Source organism: Liolophura sinensis, chromosome 8 (genome assembly GCF_032854445.1).
Source record: "Liolophura sinensis isolate JHLJ2023 chromosome 8, CUHK_Ljap_v2, whole genome shotgun sequence".
Classification (NCBI taxonomy): Eukaryota; Metazoa; Mollusca; class Polyplacophora; order Chitonida; family Chitonidae; genus Liolophura; species Liolophura sinensis.
In genome coordinates, this window is record NC_088302.1 from 30,693,204 (window position 1) to 30,709,879 (window position 16,676).

At 39.9% G+C, this 16,676-nt stretch overlaps 1 protein-coding gene across 1 annotated transcript; it reads right to left on the reverse strand.

The window, feature by feature from the left end:
* Positions 1-7,240: 7,240 nt before the first annotated feature.
* LOC135472857 (ubiquitin carboxyl-terminal hydrolase 46-like) lies at positions 7,241-16,385 on the reverse strand. Its single transcript, XM_064752561.1, has 9 exons — positions 16,264-16,385; positions 14,099-14,179; positions 13,538-13,757; positions 12,749-12,829; positions 11,892-12,016; positions 10,815-10,975; positions 9,697-9,829; positions 9,036-9,179; positions 7,241-8,381 (listed from the first exon to the last, which is right to left on the reverse strand). Exons 1-9 carry the CDS (start codon positions 16,282-16,284, stop codon positions 8,280-8,282), a joined length of 1,068 nt encoding a protein of 355 aa, XP_064608631.1. The 5' UTR covers positions 16,285-16,385; the 3' UTR covers positions 7,241-8,279.
* Between the last annotated feature and the right edge of the window lie 291 nt (positions 16,386-16,676).

Consider the following 16,676-nt stretch of genomic DNA (forward strand, 5'->3'; position numbering starts at 1 on the left):
TAGGCTGAGTCGAGCCACAACAGTGTGCACAGATGCTGAATCCTGGAGGCACTGTACCCCAGCAGTACATGTCACAAACTTCCCATTAGGCTGAGCCGAGCCACAACAGTGTGCACAGATGCTGAATTCTGGAGGCACTGTACCCCAGCAGCATATGTCACAAACTTCCCATTAGGCTGAGCCAAACCACAACAGTGTTCACAGGTGCTGAATCCTGGAGGCACTCTACCCCAGCAGTACATGTCACAAACTTCCCATTAGGCTGAGTCGAGCCACAACAGTGTTCACAGATGTTGAATTCTGGAGGCACTGTACCCCAGCAGTACATGTCACAAACTTCCCATTAGGCTGAGCCGAGCCACAACAGTGTTCACAGATGCTGAATTCTGGAGGCACTGTATCCCAGCAGTATATGTCACAAACTTTCCATTAGGCTGAGCCGAGCCACAACAGTGTGCACAGATGCTGAATTTGGACGCACTGTACCCCAGCAGTACATGTCACAAATTTCCCATTAGGCTGAGTCAAGCTACAACAACAGTGTGCACAGATGCTGAATTCTAGAGGCACTGTACCCCAGCAGTACATGTCACAAACTTCCCATTAGGCTGAGCCGAGCCACAACAGTGTTCACAGGTGCTGAATCCTGGAGGCACTGTACCCCAGCAGTACATGTCACAAACTTCTCATTAGGCTGAGCCGAGCCACAACAGTGTTCACAGATGCTGAATCCTGGAGGCACTGTATCCCAGCAGTACATGTCACAAACTTCCCATGAGGCTGAGCCGAGCCACAACAGTGTGCACAGATGCTGAATTCTGGAGGCACTGTACCCCAGCAGTACATGTCACAAACTTCCCATGAGGCTGAGCCGAGCCACAACAGTGTTCACAGGTGCTGAATCCTAGAGGCACTGTACCCCAGCAGTACATGTCACAAACTTCCCATTAGGCTGAGTCGAGCCACAACAGTGTGCACAGATGCTGAATCCTGGAGGTACTGTAACCCAGCCGTACATGTCACAAACTTCCCATGAGGCTGAGCCGAGCCACAACAGTGTTCACAGGTGCTGAATCCTGGAGGCACTGTACCCCAGCAGTACGTCACAAACTTCCCATTAGGCTGAGCCGAGCCACAACAGTGTGCACAGATGCTGAATTCTGGAGGCACTGTACCCCAGCAGTACATGTCACAAACTTCCCATTAGGCTGAGCCGAGCCACAACAGTGTTCACAGGTGCTGAATCCTGGAGGCACTCTACCCCAGCAGTACATGTCACAAACTTCCCATTAGGCTGAGCCGAGCCACAACAGTGTTCACAGATGCTGAATTCTGGAGGCACTGTATCCCAGCAGTATATGTCACAAACTTTCCATTAGGCTGAGCCGAGCCACAACAGTGTGCACAGATGCTGAATTTGGACGCACTGTACCCCAGCAGTACATGTCACAAATTTCCCATTAGGCTGAGTCAAGCTACAACAACAGTGTGCACAGATGCTGAATCCTGGAGGCACTGTACCCCAGCAGTATATGTGACAAACTTCCCATTAGGCTGAGTCGAGCCACAACAGTGTTCACAGGTGCTGAATCCTGGAGGCACTGTACCCCAGCAGTACATGTCACAAATTTCCCATTAGGCTGAGTCAAGCTACAACAACAGTGTGCACAGATGCTGAATTCTGGAGGCACTGTACCCCAGCAGTATATGTCACAAACTTCCCATTAGGCTGAGCCAAACCACAACAGTGTGCACAGATGCTGAATTCTGGAGGCACTGTACCCCAGCAGTATATGTCACAAACTTCCCATTAGGCTGAGCCAAACCACAACAGTGTGCACAGATGCTGAATTCTGGAGGTACTGTTCCCCAGCAGTATATGTCACAAACTTCCCATTAGGCTGAGTCGAGCTACAACAGTGTGCACAGATGCTGAAGTCTGGAGGCACTGTACCCCAGCAGTTTATGTCACAAACTTTCCATTAGGCTGAGCCGAGCCACAACAGTGTGCACAGATGCTGAATTCTGGAGGCACTATATCCCAGCAGTACATGTCACAAACTTCCCATTAGGCTGAGCCGAGCCACAACAGTGTTCACAGGTGCTGAATCCTGGAGGCACTGTACCCCAGCAGTACATGTCACAAACTTTCCATTAGGCTGAGTCAAGCTACAACAACAGTGTGCACAGATGCTGAATTCTAGAGGTACTGTACCCCAGCAGCATATGTCACAAACTTCCCATTAGACTGAGTTCAGTCACAACAACATCGTTCACAGATGCTTTGTTGTTACTCTGGAGGTAGTGTACTCCAGCAGCATATGTCACAAACTTCTCATCAGACTGAGCTCAGCCACAACATCGTTCACAGATTCTTTGTTGTTACTCTGGAGGTAGTGTACTCTAGCAGCATATGTCAAAAACTTCTCATTAGGCTAAGGTGAGCCACAACAACAGCATTCAAAGATACCTAGTCATGGCTCTGGTGTTACTACATTAAATGTCCTAAACTGCCCATTAGACGGAGCAGATCAACAACAACATCATTCACAGATGCTTAGTCATTGCTAAGGAGGTACTGTGTTGCAGCTATGGTATATAAGGCAATAAGGCGTTGGTGGTTCAACCATGTTTCCTTCACCCATAACGCTGGAGTTATGCTCTTCATGCATTATCACGGGAGATCTGTAATATTGGAGCACAGACTGCAAACAAGAATTTCCGAGTCAAGTAGTGTGGTGTGTCTAGCCGAGAAACACCAAGGTGTGCCTTAATGTAAACGTGACTGCTTGTGTGTCAGTAAAAAGCTCAAGAGTATGGTGTTGAATATAAACCATTGTCTCGTAAGTTATCTTACAGCCAGTGAGATTCGAACATGTACCCTAATTAGGCAGACACCATCTATACTACACTTAACTGTAGACTGCAAAGAAAACAAGATCACAAACAGGAATATGATTCTGTGAGATTTATTAAAGGCCTATATATATACACATATATCACAATATGTACAATCTAACCATTCAGTGTCACAAAGTCTATGAAAAGTGTACAAACAGGACTGGGGCCTCTTTTTTTTTTCATTTTTATAACAATTCTAAGCATATATACAATTATAATAGTTTTATGAGCATATGTTTGGCTTCTTCTGTGCCACTGTACAATATGCAGATACATGTACAATCATGGTGTCCTCTCGTCAGGAAGAAATGATGACAGGAAATGAAATTACACAGAGGTCTAATCTCATCTTGTCTATAATCGTACCGGTACACAACGTATTTAGGGCATTGGCAAAAGTTATTCTTGGCAGTTCAATCTTTAACAACAACAACAACATGATCTTTTCTGCCCCAATACCATAGGATGAACGTTTTTATTTCTGTTCATCCCAAATAATTACTTGATTACTTCAGAATAAAGCAAAGTTTTTATGCACACTTCAAGATGATTACGGTTTAATGATCCATGTATAACTAAATCATAGTACATATACTATAAGCACTAAACCAGTCTCAATAGGCATTCTGTTCTCTCCTTTACGAGAACATGCAAATTTAACTACATGAAAGCTTTTTTGAGAGACTTTCCCGTCAAGGTTTGAACCAGAATACGGCTGATGAGAAAGCAACATTCACTTATGTGTATCGGTACCGGTATTCAGAAATGCAAAGAATCCAGGGCCCAGATGTTGTACATGTACGTTAATCGTACATAAAGGACAACGGTACAGTAATAGTGATACAAAATATCATACGCCAAATGTACAATAAAAAAATGTCAAACCCCACTTTGTGAATCTGCGCCCAGGAACACTGTACTTATGCTTAAATTCAGTTTCACTTTCCCAAAACTTTTGTAACATTTGGCCTTTACAGGATGGAAACCTTATTGCCATTTCAAGCAGCAGTTACATGGAAAAAGAGTTTGCTATATTTTGGCCGCAGGGGTTTCTTTCCTTTTTAAACTTCATTTCTCATGCTCTATGACCTTCAACCTTTGACCTCTGCTCTGTTACAGTATGTTATTAATTGCAAATCACTGCTGTGTTTACACCTTATTATTACTGAGCCGTATTCTGGCTGACACTATTTACGTTACCCTGGTTTGTACAAAGAATTTTCACAGTACTTTCCATGCTGAATGGCTCACAGACAAGAAGTATAATTAACAAGATTTGTACAATGTAACAAAAGTATTAACTGTAACATACACTGAGTAACACTGTGCAACTGCCGAGTACAATAACCAACAGAACCATTTACCAGGCAACATAACGCATACTTTACGCAAGACTGCATACGTACCTTAAAGCTGGCAACAAAGATACTTCAATAACAAAGTTTGTTTTCCAATCTGAATACATAAACAAGCTTGGTCATAACAAACATGAGACCACTGTCACATCCACACATTCGCTTTACACTTGTACAACTTACCAGAGTAAGTAGCATACTTAAAACAAAGCCATTTATCATGTAATGTACAAAGCATCACACAATAAAAAACCTAGAACAAATTCATCACGAAAAACGAGTCTGCAAATATTTTCTTTCCGGAAAAAAATCTGGGTGCTGTTATTAAAGGGATAACTATCTTCTTGTTTACATGTACACAATGCGAATTCAGGTAAATTCAACAGAAAATTCTTTACTAGAAAGAAAAAACATTGTGTTAAAGCATACTGTGAAATAGTACATTGTGAGACTTACAGGGTGACAGCACAAATGTCTGTCATACATGACACGAGATATGAGTGTAATTATAAACATTAACAAATAATGGCACCCAACATACATTGTTGAAATGTACATTCTACCCCGCTGTTAGTTGCGGGCCATGTGCAAATATACATATTAATTGGAGGTGACCTTTGAAACAAAATCAAGTGTGTAACGCAACACACCAGCCAGTATGTTTACCTCCCCGAATAATATTATTTCATGCCATTATTTCTACAATTAAAAGAAACTGAGTTTGTTTACATGGCAGTTTTACTTATATAATCGATATTAAATTGAACAAGCGGAATTGCCTTCAGTGTTAAACCTCTTATTTCTCACAGTATATAGATATCACTTTTGTTTTTACATTTTTGTTATTTTACTCTCAGATGCCACGACTTCGAAAAAGAAACATTTCATGACGTTGTAATACATGTACAGTATACTTTTACATTCCTACATCACGCGACAATGAGACATGACGTCATACATATGTAGCCTTGACATATCTAGGTCAAGGCTTGTTGTTGATTGATCTAAAAGGCATGATCTCTGTGAAGGGAGTAAAAGAGATTGGCAGCTTCTTTTTCTTCCTTTTTTGAGATAGAATAGACTTTAAAACCTTCGTACTGCTGTTTGCTGTGTAACCCAATACAGCTGACCCTTGTTTCGTACCTCCTCAAATCCATACCTCGTACGAAACACAGGTCAGTGAAATCGGGTTAAACAACAACCACCAAAATGGTGTTAAACCCTTAAACCCCTGTTTTATCTCCTCTAGGCAGTAAACATGGTATTTCCTCTGACACATAACAGTTCTCAGAGGAAACCATGAGATTTTGAAGACAACAGATTTGTGAGAACTATGTTGCAAACAGCGTTAAATGAGTACTAAGAGAAAGTGTAGGCCTAATATTATAGAATGAATAACACATCTTGGGCCACTTGCACAAAGGGAATGTAGGCTAAGCTGATTGTAACGATCGTGGTGACACATGCAAAAAGTATATGTTACCATGGTAGTTACAATCATCTTAACCTATGATCGCTTTGTACAAGAGGGCCCCATTAAAGATGCCAAAAGATTTGTTCTTAACAACTAAATGGGAATTGTCTTAAACATATTACATGTAGCTGTAAAACAAATAATTCTAATTTCTTACTCTAAGTGACATGCAATGCTAGGCTTAGCCAGACTGTTGATTTTTTTTTATTTCTATAAATTTTTTTATCAAAACTGGTACCACATGCATTTAACTGTGATAAAGACAATAGCCTTAGCCCTGGATCACCTATCTACTGTGTATAACCATGCTAACACTTAAGTGTTCTCTTTGTCTATTTAGTGCATGCTGACAGATCATATGAGAAGTCTACGTGATCAATTTCTGGGAGTTCTACCCAAACTAACAGATGAAGATGTATATACATGTAGCCAGAGATCAAATTGTGTACATAAAGTTTTAACGTACAGCACAGACAAATGCTGATACAAACTATTTACAGACAGCCCTTAGAGTAATATATTAACTATTAACTAAAGGGGGCAAAGTGACCTGCCTCTGTCCGAATGCCAGCGCATCTTTCACACTAAAAATTTCAACACTGCCCACAGAGGTTCTGGGATAGTTCAGCATTTACCACTGTCATCCTGAGGTACACTTGGGGGTTATAGCCACAAACTGCTCCGCGTAAATTGTACGTTTAGTAGGACTGGTGCCTTGAAGCAGTAATTACTGTTATTGTACACTCACATATGTGTAATTAGCATACAGAGGTGTTTGGGAGGTGAGGGTCTCTGAACAATCTGTATATAGTGCACTCACAGTGTAGGCTTTTGGTTCCTATGTACCAAAAATCGTGTCAGAAATTATTGTTTAACAAGTGAGAAGAGTGAAAAATGGGTCAGATTTCAGACCCTTTCATGCGGATCCGTGTTCAAGCTGCCTCTTCCAAAATGGGACAGGGTGGGACTTGAACCTGCTCCTCTTTGTTTACATCTTTTGTGCCAAAAAAGGGACTGGGTTTGCAGTTTGAGGATAAGGTACAGCACCTGGCTGGAGTATCTGGCTACTGGGATAAGACTGAAAGCCCCATGGGTATGGGTATATTGTAACCCCGTGTACACAACCACTGAGAATCCCCATGCTAATCCCTGAGATACCAGAACATGAAATTCCACCATGTAAATATGAACACTGCAATAGTAGACATGGGTCGACAATCTGTACACAGATGAGCCCAGCACACCACGGTTCTTCAATATTTTTGTATATTGTAGGGTGTTCAATAATATGGCGTAAAACGACAAAATTATGGGCTTGGTGAAGTTTCTACATATGCAACTGAAGAATTACATCCATAAGAATTTTTTTTTTTTTGACAGATTAATTGCATCTATTCTGTGAAAACAGCACTGTTCAAAATTTTCAGCACAGAAAATAACCGAAAATGATTCTTCAAAAATTTCATACACTTTGAGATTAAATGCATATACATGTAAGTAGTAAATGCCGTCTCAGTTATGACAATCTCTTTCAATGATAAACTGAACAATTCTTAAATTCTTAAAACATAATTAAAAAGCCTAGAATTAAAATGACAAGCATTTTCTATTTCAGAAAGCACAAATGAATATTTCCATACTGTGACCTCTGTTCATGATCACCTTTACAGGTAAAATGACAGGGCAGTCTTACTGAATACTTCACGGACAAGCATTTCACACCATTCATATACTTTCACGAATAGGTAGTACAAACATTTTGGGACCATGCTACAAATGTGGTTCAATGCCAATCCTCGAGACTGGTTTGACTGAATTTAAGCATGTCACCTGTTTAGCCATGTGTTTAGTCCAACTGTGCCACTCATACATCACAGTAATGTCCGGAGTCAACCCCATGAACTCAGAATGTGTTCAACTCCTGCAACCACAGCTGTAATCTGGTAAAGTAAGCTAATAGACATAGGTCACAGAAAAAGATCAAGAGCGATTTAACAGTTGTAATCATACTAATAATGACAACTGTGCAACCTTTAATCCAGAGAGATGCTTAACAGATCCTAATAATAACACTAACATTGGGATCTCTTATAAGTTTAACGGATCCCAAACATACATACACCACATTTTAGGATCCAATGGTCCTATGTGTATATCAGACCCCAAACATACATATACAAGAGATTAGGATCCAGTGATCCTATGTGTTTAGCTGATCCCAAACATTCTTGTACCACCAATTAGAATCCAGTGATCCTAATGTGTTTAGCTGATCCTATCATACATGCACCAGGTAATAGAACTCCAGTGATCCAATACGTGTTTAGGTGATCCCAATCATGCAAGTGCAGAACAGTAGGAATCCAATGACCCTAAACATTTACCTGATCCCAATCATACGTGTGACATGTCACAGGATCCCACATGATCCCAAGCCTTTGCCTGATCCCAAACACCAGGAATAGAGTAACAGATATCACTCAGCTGTCACAGCCTTTGGGACATTCCCAAGAACAGATCAACAAGAAAGAAGTGGGTGGAATTTAGAGTCACTCTCGCGACTGGTAGAAGAGTATGTAGCCCGACTCCGAGTTTTTGTGCAGCTCAGACGGTAACCCATAGAAATCTTCAATAGCACTAGCATCAATCTTCTGCAAAACAAAAACAACAAGGGTGACATGGATAAACAGATGTGTAACAGTTACAAACCAGCGCATGGCAGCAAATATTATACACATTTGTTTGATTTTTTCGTTTTAATAAGCTGTAAGGTATGGTGGACTTTGCTTGAGGAAACTACCATGTAAAGTGCCAAACACATATCTCCTGACACCAGATCGTAGGTGAACCACTTAAAGTTGGATATAAAACTGTGACGTTAGTCCACACCAATTTTAGTTTGTGTTTTATGAGTGAGTGTGCTGGAAAAAATCTAAAAACTGGAAAAAAAAAAAAAGTCTGATCACTGTTTTTACCTCAACAGAAAGTATTACCAGGATAGACCAATTAGATAATTTGTAAGTTTTTATATTGATACCTTCCTCCTACATTGTAAAACAACTATCAAAATTGGTGTGGCTTTATTGGCCAATGGCTCATTACAGACTGTAATGGAACCGTTAAACCTACTGATCAGTTTAGGTTTGTTCATTCAGACATACTGTCAACACAGAATTCTGCTTAAATGCAGTTTATTAGGTTCTGAAGTTCAAATCAATTTCTTATTAAAAGATGTAGAAATTTTATACATTTAGACAGTTTTCTCTTTAAGGTATGAACATGGAATATGAGGAAAAACGTCTTACATCCACAATATCATCGTCAAAGACAAGCCAAAAGCCATGGCTCTTCACTATGCTTATGTAATGACCCCTGTTAGGGCCACTGCCACAATGTACAACCACCGCTACTAGATCATACAGCCGGTCAGGGTTGTACGCATCATCAGACTGAAAAAAGAACGAGAACTTCTATATACTCACTGCGTTATACATGTATACATCTGTACAGCTTGAATAGAGCATAGAAATAGAATTGAATTTCAACCTAAAATATCAAACATGCAAAGAAACATCAACACCACAAAATACTTATCTAAGATCAACAGAACTGATCAATGAGGCAAAATGTGCAACTTAGTCATGGACAAAAGTTATTTACGACACATGATTACAACAATATACGGGTAGAGTTCACTCTCAGTGCACCTGAACTAATTTCAACTCTCTTGGTCCAATGCAAATGTAATTGTTTAATTATTATGTCACTCCAGCACTAATGAGGTTTCTTACAGAATATGGTGACTGGTATAACCAAAAGCAGCCACCCCATCTCTGAAAATTATTTATTTATAAACAATGTCCATTGTAAGTTTTTTTTAGAACATTGTACAAGAATGTCTATTTGCACAACCCATTCAAAGCCAGGTCTTGAGAGCTGAAATATATATTTCACATCAGGACTTACAGTGTTGAAGAGTCTGAGTTCCAAAGGAAAGACAACCCTATACGACAGTTTTGTGTATCTGTTCACTTGTTCCATGTACTTAAATCTCTTTAAGTGTAAGGCCAAGATCTGAGGTAGTTTCTTCACTCGCATTCTGAAAAGAGAAATTATTGTCACTAGACCGTGAAACCTACATGTAGTGTACTATTTGGCATGCTATCAGGCAAAGAAAACATTTTCATTTACAAATCATACATGCTAATAATCACATTTTCTTACATATCAAAATGTACCTATAACTTGGTTTAATAGTAAATATGCATTCATTTTTTTTAAAGAGCATTTCCAAACTTTTATGATTTATGAAAAACTTTAGTCAGTCAAGATCATTTATAAGAGCAGACCACAGGGTTTGTGTGTCACTGAAGCCTCAGTCTGTAACTTACCTTTTCTGTGCCTCCTCTTTACTACAGCAGACCTAACAGTAGTACTTGTACTCAGCACACAGGGTCTTTGTGTCACTGAAGCCTCAGACTGTAACTTACCTTTTCTGTGCCTCCTCTTTACTACAGCACACCTAACAGTAGCACTTGTACTCAGCACACAGGGTCTTTGTGTGACTGAAGCCTCAGACTGCAACTCACCTTTTCTGTGCCTTCTGTTTACTACAGCAGACCTCACAGTAGTACTTATACTCAGCACACAGCGTCCCTGTGTCACTGAAGCCTCAGACTGCAACTCACCTTTTCTGTGCCTTCTGTTTACTACAGCAGACCTCACAGCAGTAATTGTACTCAGCACACAGGGTCTTTGTGTCACTGAAGCCTCAGACTGTAACTTACCTTTTCTGTGCCTCCTCTTTACTACAGCAGACCTCACAGTAGTACTTGTACTCAGCACACGGTGTCTCTATGTCACTGAAGCCTCAGTCTGTAACTTACCTTTTCTGTGCCTCCTCTTTACTACATCAGACCTCACAGTAGTACTTGTACTTAGCACACAGGGTCTCTATGTCACTGAAGCCTCAGGCTGTAACTCACCTTTTCTGTGCCTTCTGTTTACTACAGCAGACCTCACAGTAGTAATTGTACTCAGCACACAGGGTCTTTGTGTCAATGAAGCCTCAGATGGTAACTTACCTTTTCTGTGCCTCCTGTTTACTACAGCAGACCTCACAGTAGTACTTGTACTCAGCACACAGCGTCTCTGTGTTACTGAAGCCTCTCAGACAGTGGCTGATGGACGTGTTCTGTTCTACATCTACTGACAGGTCCAGGAAGTCTTCATCCTTACTGCTCACCTGGGAAGATAGACAGGTCAGCTACAGGTAAACATACATGAACATATATATCATTTATTTATTTACTCATTAAAATTATAACAGAAGCATTCTGAAAGGCACTACAGGAGACCTTGTGTATCTTTCGAAAATGAAACTATACTTCACAACAATGTGATTTTAATATAAATCCTCAGTCGGTTAGCGCACTAGCGCAGCGTAATGACCCAGGAGCCTCTCACCAATGCAGTCGCTGTGAGTTCAAGTCCAGCTCATGCTGGCTTCCTCTCCGGCCGTAAGTGGGAAGGTCTTCCAGCAACCTGCCGATGGTTGTGGGCTTCCCCCGGGCTGTGCCCGGTTTCCACCCACCATAATGCTGGCCGCCGTCGTATAAGTGAAATATTCTTGAGTACGGCGTAAAACACCAATCAAATAAATAAATAAAGAATATAAATCAAAGCTTCTGTTATACACAGTGCTGTACAATGACTGAGCCAGGAGAGTAATCACTCATAGTTTCACACGTTTGTGAATGACACAGTTTCACAGGCTGTGTATAATGACTCACAGTTTCCCATGTTGTGTACAATGATTCATAGTTTCACAGGCTGAGTACAATAACTCACCATTTCACTGTTTGTGTTCAAGGGACTCACAGTACCAAATGTAGTGTAACCAGACTCACAGTCTCACATGTAGTGTAAACGTGACTCACAGTACCACATGTAGAGTAACATGACTCACAGTACCACATGTAGTGTAACCGGATTCACAGTTTCACATGTAGTGTAACGTGACTCACAGTACCACATGTAGTGTAACCGGATTCACAGATTCACATGTAGTGTAACGTGACTCACAGTACCACATGTAGTGTAACATGACTCACAGTCTCACAGATTGAGTGCAGTTACACATATCATATAGAAGGACTCACAGTTTCACAGTTCAGACATCTCGTTTCATTGGTCAGGGTCCCCTGGAAGATTTCGTGCACCCAAGTAGGGTCAGGTTTACTTTGGCTCTCTCCCACAACCTTTGGCTTGTTTCCTGGCTTCTCTGCTGTAAATTGCACACACACAAATACATGTAAACATGCAACAATGACATCTTAAAGAATGATGCAAAAATATATGAACCAAAAATAAGAACATATTCCAAATGTACAAGTAAAGTCATAATATATGTTATTCACAAAAATTAAGGGATATTCTATACAAATGAGCCATGGCTTACTATACGTAAAATTGACTGTCTGTGTATGAGTATTAGAACTATCCGTAATTAAAAATTTAGCTCCAGTTTTTTATCACATCTTCACTTGTAACAATCAGAAGTTTTTCAGGTGATGAATAGGCCTGTGTCTTCTTGTGGCAGGGCGACTCCTTGCCGCCAAAGCGTGTTGCCATTGAAGTATCATGCTGAAGACACCAGACATGAGTCCCCATCTAGTCACACTGTACTGACACCAAGCCAACATGTCCTGTTTCCTTGCTCTAATCTCTTAGCGCTGAGTGCCAAGTGAGGCAGCAACAAATATCACTGTTGCTTGGTATGTCTTTGGTATGACTTCACCTAGGTTCGATCCTGTGTCTGCTCACTTTGAGGCAGACACTCTAAAAATTGGGCCACTGAAGCTGTCCACACCTAATGACTCCTTGTTGTTATATGATCAAAAAGTTGTAAAGTACAATGTTAAACCTCAAGCATACATGTACGCCATGCTGAAGCTAATTCAACTGTCAAGAGAAAAATGATACATTAACAGACACTTAGCATCACAGAGATACTTACCTTGTAATAAATCAGCAACTGTATTAAGCAAATAATTCAGAAATTCATGAGCATCTTGCTGCATGTAGTTGTCGAACAATTCTGAAAAAGAAAAACATAGGTTTTTTTCAGCAAGGGCATTATAAAACTGGGCTTTGGACAAAATTTTAGGTCTTTAAAAGCATTCATAGAGTTGAAAAACTATCATTATAATTTCTTTTTTTGCATATATAGATTCACACTCTTTACAGAACCATTGCCGCTCTCTACGCTCACTTTACATCGCTGCCACCACTAGACAAGCTTGACCTTTGGAGCCTGTGTCATGCACGTAGACTTGTTTAGGCTCAGCCTCACCACTGATGTCCTCATGTAGAACTACTTAATCAGCATTTATCAACTAAATCATGTCAGGTGTTGGTTAGAATGACACTGTGCACACTTTAGATAAAGAGAATGCGTGTGTATAACATATTAATACAAACAACAGCTGAGACAGAGATTTCGTGTTTTCCTGTCTCATCACCGTGACCTCAATGACCTCTGCGTTGTTCAAGATTTCTGTACAAAAGCTGCTGGTGGTGGCAGTGATGTAAAGCGGACACAGACAGCAGCACATGCGCTGTAAGGAGTATGGTATAGATTACTCAAATCACATCTACATTAAAATTCAGAAAATAAGTGGAATCATTTTTATTACATGTACTTTTGAAATAGAATCAAATTTACCTCCCTTTGCTGAATAGCAAATAACTGTGAAACGTTGACGAAACTCAAATATCCCACAATATTAAAATATTGTAATATTACCATTTTCTTTTCTCAATCGTGTGATGAACTTTTTCGGTGCTAAAGTTCCCACTTTTTTCTTCTGTGTGGCGATACTGTAGAAGAGGTCAGCCAGGCATGTTAGCAGCGTTTCTCTCTTCTGGCTTTTCTGCTGTTGTTTGTATTGCAGTACCTTCTCGCGAAAGGGACGGCAGAAGTACAGCGCTTGCAGGACAGAGTTGCAATAGCATGTGTTTCCAAACTGAAAATTATACAGGGATATATGTTAGTTTAAAACAAGCACAACCCATCATGTTTCCCTTTCTCCAAAGACAAGTGCAAGAAACATCGTTACCTATAGCTGCAGTGCTTGTAAATCTTCTTTCCTCTTATCCACTACTTCTGATTAACTTTGAGGACATTTTTAACAGTTTACGTTTCATCCATAATCGTTCTTATCAAAAATATGTAATCAAACGCAGACCTTTCAAACACCTAAAACCCTTACACCAGCATTTTTTAATGCATCTCTTTCAACTAACTCTGAAAGAAACTAAAGAGCAAAGGGAGAAAATATAAAACTTATTACTGTCACAAACTCACATTAACAAGTCCGAAGTAGTGTTCATTGGCTGGAAACTGCTCTGACCCGATTTCCCTCTCAAGCTGAGAAGTGTTTGCACCCTGAATAAGTTGATGAAAATAAATTAAACAGGATTTACAATCAAAGATTGTATCAATGACTCCATCCTCCAACCCTGCCTTTTATAATGTTTGACATGCATCATATCTGCATGTTAATTTTTTTAGGATTTTTTTAAGTGTTGAAAGGCAATCACATATTTAAATTCTATGGTAGGCTTTAAGAGCCACGTCGACAGTATCTAGGAACTCTGACCTTTTTTGCCTGACGTTGACAAGTAGGAAGGAATTTTGTAGAACATCATTTCAGTAAGCTTTTACTCATGGGTAAAAAGAGTTACTCCAACATTCAGTGTCGTGATTAGAGTTAGATAAACTTCCTGTGATGTCAGAGTTTCTAACCTCTGATAGCATGGTCCATAAAGGCCACCACAGAATTCAAATTTTTGGGCACCTTTAACTCTTTTCACAAAAATCTAAACAAATAAACGAAAGTATATTTATACATGGGTTTAAGTGGTCTATTAAGTGATGAATACTTCGATTTTAAAAGTCTTTTTTAAGGTAATGCACACAGTCTTAAATGTTTGATAGACCAAAATCTAAAACCAATCGCAATCCTTTATGCAGCCGATGTATCCTATCAGTTTCACGTCCCTCCTATTATTGATGTTTCAAAATATGAGCAAATTCCTTCATAGTATACATGTACCTTGATACAATGTGAAAATACAGATGGACCGACAGGACTAAAACATGTACACGAAGAGATCACCAATTTGGTACATACAGTCATTATGACCTGTTTGTTTAGTGATCTTGCTCTTAATACTTATAACTTACCAATATAATTCGGTTACAGAATGGAATATTTTAACCAACTGGAAGCACAGGTGGAAGAACATCACTTTAATGAGTCTCTGACATCAAATATCATATGACAACAAAATGATGCGCGTTTTATGTACGTAAGTAGAAAACATCTTCCTTGGTGTGAATGTATGTATGTATGCATGTATACTTGGGGTTTAACGTCATAGGATGATGAGGAGTCAGTAGGTGTGTCTACATATACTGTATTTTCTGCCTCTCCTGCCTCCACTGATGTACCATGTCAAAGACACCAGACATGACACCCCACCCAGTCACATTATACTGACACCAGGCCAACCAGTCCTATTTCCTTGCTCTAGCCTCTCAGTGCTGAGTGCTGAGTGCCAAGCAAGGCAGGAACAAGTACCATTTCTACCAAGTCTTTGGTATGACCTGGCTGGGTTTGATCTCAGGTTTCCCATCTTCTAGGTGGACGCTCTAACCATTAGGCCACCAGAGCAGTCCTTTAGTGTGAATGATTCAGCAACTCGGAAAGCATAAACACATTGTATTATGTCAGCTTCAATGCTTGGTGCATGTCTGGTTGCCAGCTTTCCATATGACAGAAGACAACGACAGACAGCCTGTCAAACAATTGGAGTTAACCGAAACAGTTCTTTATGCCAAGCTTGCTGTTCTTTACACAAACTAAAACCACTGAAGATTTGCAGCATTCTTGTCCAAGTAAATATTGATAATACAGGTAGCGAAAACGACAAGTTTCTACACACAACATGGATGATGTACTATTAATTCCATCTGTAAAATTTTAAGGACATATTCACTGTTGACATCTTATGCAGCAAAACGCGAGCATATTTAAGCCACAAGAGTAATCAGTCAATAACAAAAGATCAATCACCATCAAACACCGTCAAAGATGCGATGGTACATGTACATCATAGATTGTATTATTATGTGCCTGTGTGGCCTGCTTTCCATAGTAGGCACTGTCATCCATCTTTACAAATTTACGTTATGCATAACCACGTGTAAAACTACAGGGATTTTGTACTGTGTGCTTCAAATGTGTGAGAAGTTCAGGCAGTACACATTTGTACAACGCTAAACGCCTGGTTGAAGGTTGAACTTCATTGAAATGGAGTTGTTGTTGTTGTCGTGAAACATGTTAAATGCATCGGTGAACGCCCGTGGATTTTCCATTGGAATTGCGACATCTTGGGGTTCTAATGCAACCATTCCTGTTCACGATACGATTACACAAATGCATAATCTCAATGATCTATACCTACCATGTTGCAAAATCCAAACATCCAGATTTCTTCTTGTGGTCACATATTATCCAAACTTATAAACAGTGACTCAAAACATCAAAATTATGGTAAACTTCAGCTTCCGATCATGAATTATCGCCCTTGACACATGTAGCGCTGTCCACTCGTACTTTTCCTATTCGGTGCAGTTTGTGTGGTTTCCGATTAGACATGCTAGGCGTAAACAACACAGATTGGGCCGATTTCACAGTCTCGGTTAACCTAAAATTTGATTTTGAAAATCATTGTTACGTTACGACAAATCTATCATTTAGTGCTAAAGGTATTATATATTAATAAAAAATAAATTTAAATAATCTTGAGTACCGTCCGCTATCGAGACCACTAACAAATCTCTGGGCAGTTACGTTAATTTGTCGTTGATTTGAAAT

What these genes read in the sequence shown, in the direction of transcription:
- LOC135472857 (XM_064752561.1), bottom strand. Translation starts at nt 16,284, where the DNA reads ATGTTTGGATTTTGCAACATG. An exon ending in AAACAGGAGGCACAGAAAAG is followed by an intron (nt 9,830 to 10,814) that starts GTAAGTTACCAT and finishes TTCTCTTTTCAG; the next exon opens with AATGCGAGTGAAGAAACTAC. An exon ending in TTGACGATGATATTGTGGAT is followed by an intron (nt 8,382 to 9,035) that starts GTAAGACGTTTT and finishes TTTGTTTTGCAG; the next exon opens with AAGATTGATGCTAGTGCTAT.